The following is a 12,646-nucleotide window of genomic DNA, read 5'->3' as shown; positions in this document are numbered from 1 at the left end:
CTTTCACACAAATAAGTCGGTCTGCCACGAGCACCGGCGTGCGTTTACGCAACGTTTCGAGCGGTCGCCGTAATGTGACATCAAAAGACTTTAATGCAATTGTCGGAGACGCGCGCGCCGCAAAACGAACGTGGATGAAAAAGGGCGACGAGATGGACGAGAGGTGGCGAAGGGTGGACAACGCTCATCGGCAGGGCGTAGGATCGGCCCTGAGTATCCACCTCACCTATAGCTAAACGCATCTAGTCTGTATACTGGGTGTACGCGATAAGTAATTCACTTAGACCTCTATTGAGTTAACCCTTGCTTCTGCAGTACCTCCATTTAGCCTCTGAAACCCGCCGTTCCGGCGGCACTCCCGCCGCCGCGTCTTCCGCCGTGGGTTGCTGTCGTTGGACAATATTAAAATCAACGAGAACACGCGCATACTTTGTGCACCCATTGTACACCGATCCAGGTAGAACGAGCGACCGCGTCTCTCGACGCCGGTGACTGGCGCGGCGAAAAGACGTCGCTCTTGATTACAATTAAAATTATTTTCCAATCGATAATGAAATTAAAAAAATTTTAAACGTTTAATTAACTTAAAAACTTATTCAAATTTAAGCAAAACTCACGCGATTCAGAAATCAATGATCGTAATAGAAAAATATTCCTTGTGACTAATGACTTTTTAAATTAAACGTCATTATTTTTTTAATTGCAATTTTTATCGAGGTTTAGTTTAAGAACATTTACAGACTTTGGAAGGAAACTCTTCGCGCGACCGCAATGGCCGAGACGGGCAATTGATATCCGCTCGATTACGTAGAGTGGTAGCCAGACCGACCGTGGGGGAGGAGGTCAGAGTGGAGAGGGGCAAAAGGTCAGGTCATATTGCGGATAGGCAAAGTAAGTATCTACCTCGTCGAAACGTCGGCGTAAGACCACTTAGAGCAAGGGTTCGTCTCTTTGGGAAAGCTTATGGTGGGCCCTCAAAGTGGCCATTACCAGCCGATGGTTGGCTCGTAGATGGTCAGTAAAATCGACGGCTAGCTCTTCCGCGCTTCGTCTCGCCCCGCGCCCTCGTTCCGCGCTCTTACTCACTTCCGGTTAGCATTTCCCCGACGAACTTGTCCAATTAGGTGTGTCAAGGGGTATTGAATAATTATGGCGGTTTACTACGGCGGTTGCATCTTCCGGCGCGCGATCGGTATTTCGGAAATTGTCTATTTTCTCCGTTTTCGGCAGGAGACGTCGAGACACACGATACAGTTACACTCGATTACAATCGGCGAGCGTATAAAGTATATACATATATATTAATGACTGCGTTAAGCAGAAAATCTGCGTTGCAATTATACAAATTTAATTAATTAATTAAAATTAAGAGCGTGCGTCAATCAGATTCACGACTTTTAGAAACCGTTGCAAAGAGATTTTTTTTCCCCGCGGCTATTGTTCGCGCCTATCTCGGTTTCCTTCTGTCGCACTTCAGTGAGATGCAGGCTGACTTCCCGCGGTCCTTCGAATCCGCGCCGCGACAGATGCGTTCAATGGACAACGCGTGTCACGCCTGTCATAGGGTCTAGGTCACAACTCCGTTAGCATACGCGAAGGGTTTGATAATTGACCCGCTACCTACGTGCGCGCCAACATTTGACAGTTATTCGATAGTTCTCGCCCGCTACTAACGTCCTTCCGGTAAGCCTTCGGGTGTTACAGTTGCCTCGTAGTCGTCGCGGTAATAATGTCGTAGTCGCCCGGCTCTGTCATTGTTGTCAGAGTTTTGATACTATTGTAAAATTGATGTCGCGGAATTACACCGCCATCTGTTCATTTCTACAATTCGACGTAACTTTGCGTGCACGTTGAACTAACAACTTTTGATAATTAAAACCCGTAACCTACACAATTATTTAGTAGCGAAGCGATTAAGAGAAATAAATGCAGCGCCAATTAATCGAGCACGAAAACTAGCATTGTTACAACTTTTTTTTTCTTCCTCACTCCGCGGTATAAAATATTAATTAATACAACGTGCAAAGGCCGCACCGTTCGAGCGACGCATCGAGCTTTTTCCTTCGTCCGTTTTCAATTACGAGGCCGCGGGGAAGTATCGCGCAGTAGAATTAATGCTGCAGGCTCATCGGGCTCGAGTTTTAAAAAGACGTCCCTTAACGAGGAAGGGTATCGTTCGCATCGCAACAGGACACGTTTAAAGAATTAAAGTATCTAATGCGAAAGAAAGGTCTTCGAAGCCGCCGTTTGAAAGCGAAGCATTGTCTGCTTAAGCCCGGCATTCAGTGATCTGCCTCTCTCGCTCGCCCGCCTTTCTTCCTTCTCGGATATAAATTGCGAAAGATAGGATACCGCGGGGGCGGCGCGGGGCGCAGGGAGAAATAAGAAATTAAGAGAGAGTCTTAGGAGAGAATAAAGCTAAGAATTAAGGCGGCGCAGAGAGGCTCGCGGGAGAGGAAAGCAGGCGGGAGGGACGCGGACGAGGCAGAGAGAACGAAATGAACTGAAACCACTACCGGCGCTCGCTTTGGAGCTTAAGTCCTCCGAGGGATTCTTACTCGCGCGTCATTTAACAAAACAATTAGAAGTTAACCCCTTCCCGCGCCCGTCCATTCTTTTCCCGCGAGTCCGCGTCCGAAAACTAAGGGGATTTTTAACTTACCGCTTTTGTTCGCTCGGAGCTCGCGATCTCGGGTGATAACAATACGTCGCACTTTTCTCACGAGTTAATCCGGGGGCTGCGCGACGTGGGAACTTTCGGGCGCAATATGGCAAAGTTTTACGCGAACTTTGTGCAAACGATTCGGGACCGATAGCGTACCAAGTTGCGCAGAAGTAAACTTTACGCGAGCGTCGAGGGAAGCCGTGTATTATTGATAAGATATAATAGGCCTTTTCTAATTTTGGGATTTAATCCAGTCCTTAAAAACTACACAAAAAAAATTCATGCTTTTGAAAATAAATTAACCCGATAGATCAACAGTCTTCTCGGAATATTAATTAGCAGGGAACAAAAAATCTTTTTATGCCGACAAGCGTCTCCTTCGTGAGTTTCGCTTCTTTCAAATAGACAAATAAAAATATAGCGACGTAAAGACATCCGGCGCTCCTGCGTGAGACCGCGCGAATGGAAACCACCCTCAATCTCATCCCGTCGTTCTCTTCCCCGTCGGTCGCCGTTCATCCTTGTTCGTCTGCGGAAGCGCGCTGAGCGCCGAAGAGACAAAATAAATATGCCATTCGTGCCTCCCTGCCGCGGCCACCGTGAAATGTGCATAATCCTCAAACGGAGATGCGAAAGGACGCCTGAGATCGAGCAAAAGACCGGCGGTATCTTCCGTAGGGGTGGAAGTGGGCGAAAAGATTTCTGCCAATTATCGACGGCGTGCCTTTTGATCTGCGCGCACCACCGTGACGCGTATGTTGATTCTTAAAACTCTTATTTCTATTTGAAAAACCCGCAGAGAAGCAAATTCCGACCGCTCCATCCCCGCGCAATCTGTCTTCCCTCCGCCGCGACTTCCGATTCGCGGCTGATATTTTACCGAAGAGTGGTTATTTTCAGAGTAAAGAAAGGACGCCGACATGCCGTAGCATAAAATCCTCCGAAAAGTTCTTTCGTACACACATAAAAATAAAATTAAAGACGCTTTTATTATAAATTAAATTATTTTTCTCATTTTTAAAAATCCACAAAATTAAAAAATGTAATTTATTATTTTGTTACAATAAATAAATAGATTTAAATGAAACAGGTTACTTTGCATTTACGCAATCGACGGAAATGATGATTGGAGATAAATACAGCTCGTGAGAAGTCGCGGCGTAGCCTCTTTTAATAATCGAAATAAATTCGCGTGGAAATCTTAGAAGTCGCAAAGGCGATTGGTGACGGAAGGCAACGCGGAGGGAACGATTCATCAAGATCTGCGATTCATAAAAGACTTCTAATCCCGAATCGCGACGGCACCGCGCCGGGTTGGGGTCGCGACAACCTCGAGTGGCCATTGTAATGTTAAGCATCCCACCCCCTTCGGTTTCTACCCCCGTTCTTCTTGCAGCTCCAGGTCCGCTATCTCAACGACGCCTTCGCAGTGAAGGCATCACTCGCGTCTCATTCTACGCGAACGGGTGAAACAATGACGAAGAAACGTAAAGATCGCGCTATTGTTGTTGCTACTATTAGCAAATGAATAATTCGCGCGAGCCCATTATCGTCTATTAAGGTCGAATTATTATTGGCGGCGTTCCGCGCGGCCGCAACTTGGTGTATCCTCTTACAAACGTAATTAGTAATAATCCTATTGAAGAATAACCGGGCATGCAACGGCAAAAGTCGAAATTCGATCATTACTATTTGAACGGCGGCGCATAAGCCTGTTGATCAGGGATTTTTATTAAAATTTTATTAAAATATCAAAGTAATTGACGTAATATTTTCTAAACGTTAAATGGATCAGAAATAGTAGCGCATATTTTCAAACTTTTTTTTTTTAATTTAAAAAGTAAACATGTAGATTGCACAAAAATATAACTAATTAATTGCGTGCAAAAGAGCATAGCATAAAATTTTCTTTCATGTAATTTATTTTATTTAATTCAACCGTGGCAATAAATTTTTTTTTTACTTTTGAGCTTAGACAATAAACGAACTATTGTTCTGTTGACAGCGACCACGAAAGGGAAAAACGCGCATCGTTGGAGATATAGCGAAAGGCTCGAAATTAATGAAGAGGAGACAAACCCCACGCGAATGTCCATGCGAAAGTTACTGGGCTTTTTAATCGATGTCACCCCGTCCCTTCGTCTGGTCCAGATTAATTTCATCATGAATGTTAGCCCAACACTTGAAATCCAGCCGCAAGTAAACACCCTCCACGCACTCTATTAACAGTTTAAAGCGTATTACAGTCGCATCCCCGGTCGCGCGGTTTGCACGCACGATCAACACCGCCAGGCACTGATTTGCTCGTGAAAATAATGACTTTACCTTCGTTCAAAGAAATTTTGGAACCGAAATGTTTGCGCTTTCAAGTTGATCCGTTCGCTTCGAGCTCGTCGATATAATTTCAGCAAATTTAATTGGCGTGCGCGATAAAAATATATGCAAGTATTGCACGCAAATACTCTTCAAACATTTTATATTACCAATTTGATATTGGCAGAAGCTAGCTGGCCTGTTTCCGCAAGTGAAATTGTCGCGTGTGCGCTCAACGGCAGTAGAACAAACCGGAACCGAGTCGGACGGGGGAAGAACGGGGGTTGACGAAGACACCGAAAGACAAGAAGGAAAATACGAGACAAAATCCCTCCCGTCTTCGTCTTTTTCGGTGGAGAAATAAAACTGTTGTATCTACTAATAAAGGCGGAGTCTTACTTTTAAAAGCGCGCATTTTGCTTTCCTTTTCCCTCCGACTCGCCGTTTCTCTCTTTCTTTCTCTTCGTCCTGCGTTAAAATAGGAGGGATTAGTTCCTATGGTAGCGCCGGGGCTTAAGCATTGATGAGGTTTTTAAATGGGTTCTCCTTTGACGGTGGTAAGAGAACGCGAAAGGCGAGCTGGGTCGGCCGGGTAGGAAGCGGGCGAGCGGGCGGACGATATTTACCGGGAGATTAAAAAATCGAGGGAAAAATTAAGTGTTACGGGGGCACGCCCCTGTCCTGGACTTAATTCTACGTAATCCTCTGCTAAGATCGCCGAACCTTCCACCCTCCACCCATCTCGTTCAACTAGTCCTTCCTCGCTCTTTCGCCCCGAGCAAGATCGATTGAGATTTTCATCCCTCTCTACGCGGAGATATGCATCTTGCCTGCTAATCATCCGGGATTACGTTCGTGTAAGAAAATGAATGAATTTGACGAGTCTGTTAACTCGATCTTGAAAGTCAAACGGAATCGAGGTTGTTCCTTTCGCTCGATTTCGACTGATAAGCAGAAACTGATTGCGCCTTTACGACGGAACTGCGCGAATTGAGTTTCGATTGAACGACAGGGAATGACCAGCGAGAGGACTTTTTCCCGACCGGTCGCCCTCAAATAATAATGAAACTTAATTACATGAGACTAAGTCGATATGTTGGTGGTACAAATATTTAGAGGACGAGCGCACGGTGGTCGCGAAGCGATGTTATTAGTAAATTAACTGACATCAAAGAAAACGCGAGCGCCGGTCACTTACTCTGCTAATGGAAAGCCTGCATCCTTCTATAAGAGACACGCATACGTATATATAGAAATTTTTTTTGCATCGGTATTTACAGATTTATTATTTATTACGTGCACCTTTAATTTTGTAAATGTATATTTTTAGTGGATTAAGTAAAATTTTTATTCATGCCGTAATCTATAAATTTCAACGTCACGTTGCAAATTAATGTGTAGTTTACTTTCCACCTTTATCTCACGTGCTTCTTTAATATTGACTTTCAAAGCATTCGTTTTTCAAAGCGATGTTTCGTCATCGTTAACAAATGAACGTTTTAATTGTTAATGAAAATCCCGAAGGTTGTCAACGTTTAAAGAGATAACGCGTACTTTGTCTTAAGAGCCGTAAGATCGACCTCTCCGCGTCATCTCTAGGGCCGACTTTACCGGGTGTCCGTTGCAAAGGTCTTAAGGGTGATTTTTTCTCGTTCCTCAGTCTCGCCGGACAAAATTTCGCGCGCTAAGCCCTCGCCGTAATCCTGCCCTTAATATTCAAAAACGTGATCGCCCTACCAAGAGTACCGGAACTGGTTCGCAGCTTGCCCAGCGAAGAGACGCCACCTCCAGATGGGGAAGGAGCTTTTCATATGCTAATTGGCATTCGTCATTTTCTTACGACGCCGACTTAAGTGTGCTTAAGGCTGCTAACTCCTTCCCCGGCGTTAGAGAGCCGCCCTGTACCTCGACCTCGTAATTGGACCCTTCGACCCGCGCTCACATGCGGGTGAACGCGAATTCGTCACTCTAGAAATCGAGCCTCTTTAGTTCGACAAGAATTACCCAATCGATAACGCGAAATCTCTTATCAAGCTTTCCCGAACTGTCGATTTTACTAGCACACGATTTATAAAAAGACAAAGCCTAAATCAACCAGCTTAAAAATTAATAAACTCTACATCGATGCGTTGATAAGTGTATTGCGACAAAAAAAATTGTCGTTGCGCAATCTCGATATCCCTTTAATGGCGTGAATAACACCTGCAAACCTACACGTCTTGGCGTCACGTTAGTGTCGGTAATGTTATCCCCATCACGGCACATATTACACTCTAACTTTATCGGAAGATATCTCGACGGCATATCTGTAAGAAGATAACGCGCGTATTCATCGAATAGTGCCGCGCCTGTGCGCTCACGTTGAACGCTTACAATTTTTTTTCTGCAACGACAAAGGCGAAAAGGTGGAAAACAAGCTTACCAGAGTGTGAAAATTTACGCGGAATGTGATCGCCATGTGAACTTACACCACGACAGTAAATTATTAACGCGAGAAACATAACTTTCTTTATCGCTGGTGCAAATCTGGATAAACGTAAGTGAATGCATGTACAACGTGTCATCACGTTGTGACTATATTGGCTCTAAATAATTTTACGAACGTATTTCCCGTCATTTAATCGCGTTAAAAATTTATAATTAACGTTGGAATTAATTATTAATAAAATATTTGCATATGTATTAACGCAATGACTCACGATGACACATAGATTGATATCACATATACGTATTAATTAAAATAACTTATTTTCAAAAAGTTTAATAATTGAAGATTTTTTTACGCTTAAAATTGCGATGTTAATTCTTAATAAATACAATTAATAACTTTAATAACTTTAAATATTTGTATTCTACTCAAAATTCGTCTGATCAGACCTTCTATTTCTTTAACAATTTAAATAATTTTTCAAATAATCACACAAGTGCAAGTTATAATTAGACAAAACGAAATTAATCAGTTATATCAAAGTTTAATTAATTTCTTTAAAAAGCAGATGCAAATATTTCATTGACATAAACAAATTTATTATAGACTCACCGATTCCATGTACAGCAGTGTAGTTATTCAGCTTAAACGATCCTGTAATATAAAATATAAAATATAAGTTCTAGACACGTTCCAAATGTCCATTGGTAAATTATTGTACTTATTCTATGTACAATAATCACTTCACAAATGATCTATACGAATCAATAATTAAAAAGGCTAATTCGCGTGAACTAACAGTTCTATTGAGCAAATTTTATTACCTTTCGGCGCTTCAAATGGTAGGAATTCCACTTCCTCCGTAATGCGTGGCGGCATGGCTTAAAAGACGTGATCTCTGGTTGCAGGATGTTCAGCTTGCGTGCCCGTTCCGTAAAAATATGTACGCACTTCCGTAATTCATTGCTGAAAAAATTATTTTTAAATTAATAAATGTAAAAGTTTTCTTCAACGTAAAGCATGCATGTAAACGACGCCGGTAAAATGTGTGACGTACAAGTTAAAAAAATAATCTAATTATTTTCGCGCCAAAGAGATTAAAATTGCATGTAATTAACGAACAAATGTTTCGCCGCTTAATGAACTCAACGATTTCGTGAAACAAAGCTAGTTGCCATTGACACCGGCTTATTTAACCAAGTATTTTTTCGCGTGTAGTGTGGAGATCCACTCGCGGTGCTGGATAATGTAGTCGACTATCATGCGCAAGTAAAATAACCTGAGCACCGTGCAAACATGTACGCAGCCTGTAAGTCGCGCCACAGACTGAATGTAATTCGCGCATAAATAGGGATAAAACTTACTTGAGAGAGAAGACAAGTGATGTTAGATGATATCCGCACATAGATCTTGGATGGGAGAATGTGATTCGCGCCCGGAATTGTGCTTTTGCTCATTAAATATCTGCAGAACCTTCGACGTCTCTTTAATATGTAATGCTCGGTCGACGGTCGGCGGGAGAAAGCTAGGAAAGACCGCTCGCTCCTGCAAGTACACGAACACTTGACGCCTTAGTTTTATTATGCACGTACATAATTTTAATTCGGAATTAATTTTTTGTTTGATTTGAATGATTTTGAGATTTGATTTAACTTACAATTAGGATCTTTTTCCGAAACCATGACAGTCCGTGCCAGCCAGCCGGCCAAGAATCTGCGCGCAACGAATGCGTATTAATTTTCTCAAGAGTAAAGTGAGTCTCGTCAGTTCGGCACAGTTGCCAAAGCTCGTACCGGTTCGTAACGGTTCGTAACGGTCCGTACCATCCCGTACCAGGCCGTACCAGCCAGCCGATCGGTCGGTCGCTAGGTGTCGCAGATGCATAGTTCTTTCTCGCAAGTCAAGTGCATTTCACAAATTATATAAGGGATACGGTTAAATAATGTCCGTTTTCAATTGCTGAAATATAATGCAATAAACTCTAAGTAAAAAAAAGTATAGTTTGTTTTACTACTTTTAACTTATTGCATTATAGTTCAGCAATTGAGAACGGACTTATAACAAACTATTGTTTAATCGTAATAAAATATATCAAAAAATATTTGTATTTAATACATATTTTTTTCTTGATTAAAAGACATTCTTCTTCTTTTAGAAAAATGACAGTTCGTTTTCCGGAAGTGTTAAGAAGCGGGTCTGAGGTGGAAGGCGAATTTTCAGGACCAGCCAATCCGATACCCAGTACGTCGATCGATTGCGGATGCAGCCAGTTACAATGCCCGAAATTAGCGAAATTCGCGACTCGAAAGCTCTTTGTGGGACTAGTCTGCTGGATCGGTGTGATACAGACGGCGTCGTACGCTTACTTTCAAGTGACGGGCTCCACGATAGCCAGGAGATTTCAAATCGATCCTTACCTCATGGGTGCGTGCGATTTCCGTGATAACGCAATAATAATAACTTAGAGATTTATTTATCAAAGAAATTAGTTTCATTAAATTAAACTTTTATAGGTTGGATTCTTGTCGCAGCAGAGTTGACACCATTTCTATTTGGATTAATGATCGCGTACTTGGGCGACAAAATACACAGAGCTTCGTGGATAGGAGCTTTAACTCTTCTACAGAGTGCTGCGCTTTTCATTTTAATAATACCACAGTTGACACACCGTACTCGCGTGATTGAGGAAACGCAAAATGTCACTCATATGTCGTTATACGCAGGTTAGTGCTCGAAACATGTAATAAGACTTTACAATATTTTTTTACTTTAATTCTAATAATAATAATAATAATTTATTTTTAATTAAAGATATAAAAATATATTAATTCTTTTTAATTTTAGATGATAGTCCAGAACTGTGCGTTTCTGGACCGTTGAAGATTATCGCGGAGGAGGATGAGCCTTGCTACTTGACCATGGTTATTTTAATTTTAGTTTTAATCATGTGCGGAATTGCAAACATTGCGTACTATGCGCTGGGAATTTCTTACTTAGACGATAATACGAAAAAAAGAAACGTAACCGGTTTTATTGGCGTATTGATCGCTGTAAGGGTAATCGGAATTCTTCTCGGATACTTCTTGGCTTGGGGATGCCTTTCGTGAGTACCATCTGCTTTACGAATTATTATGAATATTTATTATTTACAGTTTCTAAAAATTAATTATTATTATTTAATTTTAATGAACATTTATTTAAAAGGAAAAAGATTTTATTTATACTTTTTATTAAACTCCGACTCGCCGTGTAGGATAGATGCAGAAAATTTCAGCGCTATAAAATCCTATCAGGACCAAATCGGTGCGTGGTGGCTCGGATTTCCGATTCTTTCCGTGTTACTGATAATTCCCGGCTTGCTGCTTTCGTGGTTCCCACGAAGATTACCATCAGAGGTATTATATTGTACATAAACGTAAATTTTTAAATTAATTAACATTTTATTAGAATTTATGTGATGCAACCGCATTTGAACTTTGATTTATCTTTTCTTTTTTTTTTTTTAATAATATCAAGTTTTTTACTATATTTTTTTTTTTAGGTCGTTGAGCAAGCTGCAGCCTCACTTCTTAATGGAAGTTCAATGCGCAACCGAGCACCTCACAGACTCTATGAAAAGGTCGGCAGTCCCGACTTTTGCCCGTCATTATACAGATTGATTACCAACAAAGTTTTAATGTGTAATATTCTGGCAACGATACTCACCGCTGTGGCACTGGTGAATTTTATGATGCATGAAGACATCCTCTTGGAATCTAGATTTCACATAGCTAGGCCGACAGGAATGTTTCGTGGATTCAGCGATCCTCTGCCTTTCAGACTAGTCATCAGTAAGATTAATTGATATCTCGGCTAACAAACATGTAGATAAAAGAAAAGAAAAAAAAAGATAAATTATAGCGATATCAGTTTAAATAGATCGTGGAATATAAATAATTATAAATAATTATTTCTTATACAAAAACAAAAAAAAAACTAAAATTAATTTATAACACATATAATTCTTAAATTTAAATGGTAATAAAGCGTAAAGAAAATTAAGTTTTATATAAAAATTGAAACAACTTTTTTCTAAAATAAATGCAATATTTACACTTTGTTTTAGTCATCGTGAGACCCATTTTAATTGGACTGATCATAATTATCAGTGGTCTGGTGCTGGCCAAGGCAAAACCACGAGCGAGATATATTATTGGCTACAATTCCATTATCGTGCTTACGACAATAGCGATTATCGTCGCCCTAATCTTTGCCACTTGCGACAAGCTGTCCGTCGTCGGTTTAGAAAAAGGCTCGTAAGTGCTCTGATAATTAGAATTAATCTTCATTAAATAATTTATTTATTATTTTCTTATTTTGTGACATTTTATATATTTTATTTCGTGGCCATATAGCCAAGTAACATTTATTTATTGACACGTTTATAGTTATTCGTTGCTGGATTACTGCAACAAAGATTGCCACTGCTCCAAGGACGCCGATTTTCGGCCGATCCACGACAACTTGAAAAAATTAACGTACTACAGTCCTTGTTACGCCGGGTGCTCCACGATCATTTACGTCGACAATGTGAAGATTTATAGCGACTGCAGGTGTGTGGAAAAAATGACAGAATGGAGTAATGATCAGGCGAAAGATGGCCCCGATTCAACCAAATGCCAAGCCAGCTGGATGCTTTTTGAGGTAATTACAATTATAATTGATTGTATTTTAATTGCATTGTATGTTAAGCTTACATTTTTTAATTTAATTTTAAATTAAAATTTAAATAACCATAAATAAAAATTTATTTTACCTTGTATTTTAGTTTGGATCTCTATTGGCGTACACGCTAATCGCTTCCACTTTCGTCGGAGATTTGCTGATAAATATAAGATCCGTTTTTAAGCAAGACAAAGCTATCAGTATCGGTTTCTGGATGATGTGGATCTCTTTATTTGTCTACGTTTTTGGCAAAGTTCTCTACGAATTTGTTTCGCGTCAAACATGCCAATACTGGGGCAATCAGAGGATAATTTGTCATTTGCACGATTCCGAAAAACTTGGCAATTACTTGTGCTATTTGACAATTTTATTTTTACTGCTTTCTTTCTCGGTTAAAATAATGATTTGGTTTTTCTGTAAAAATTTACAACTGTACGGAGAAATTGAATATGATAAAAACGAAGAACATGTTATACTGCGAGAACTGATAGAACTACCATCAACAACCGAACAACCTGAAACACCAAACAACAATA

General features: G+C 40.7%; 1 protein-coding gene across 3 annotated transcripts in view; it reads left to right on the top strand.

Moving 5' to 3' along the window:
- The window catches only part of LOC139101837 (solute carrier organic anion transporter family member 1A5), an 81,610-nt gene that overhangs the window by 67,386 nt on the left and 1,578 nt on the right, over positions 1-12,646 (top strand). The window contains exons 1-9 of one of the 3 annotated variants that reach the window (XM_070655284.1): positions 7,244-7,514; positions 9,562-9,830; positions 9,920-10,129; positions 10,251-10,509; positions 10,660-10,801; positions 10,948-11,236; positions 11,512-11,701; positions 11,834-12,089; positions 12,214-12,646. In XM_070655284.1, the coding sequence (XP_070511385.1) occupies positions 9,566-9,830; positions 9,920-10,129; positions 10,251-10,509; positions 10,660-10,801; positions 10,948-11,236; positions 11,512-11,701; positions 11,834-12,089; positions 12,214-12,646 (2,044 nt within the window). In that variant the 5' untranslated portion in view covers positions 7,244-7,514; positions 9,562-9,565. Of the gene's footprint in view, positions 1-7,243; positions 7,515-9,351; positions 9,485-9,561; positions 9,831-9,919; positions 10,130-10,250; positions 10,510-10,659; positions 10,802-10,947; positions 11,237-11,511; positions 11,702-11,833; positions 12,090-12,213 lie in introns of those variants that run through there. The other 2 variants (XM_070655285.1, XM_070655287.1) reach the window with 2 other exon arrangements.

This window comes from Cardiocondyla obscurior, linkage group LG04 (assembly GCF_019399895.1).
Source record: "Cardiocondyla obscurior isolate alpha-2009 linkage group LG04, Cobs3.1, whole genome shotgun sequence".
In the NCBI taxonomy this organism is placed as follows: domain Eukaryota; kingdom Metazoa; phylum Arthropoda; class Insecta; order Hymenoptera; family Formicidae; genus Cardiocondyla; species Cardiocondyla obscurior.
This window is presented reverse-complemented; position numbering and strand designations above follow the sequence as displayed.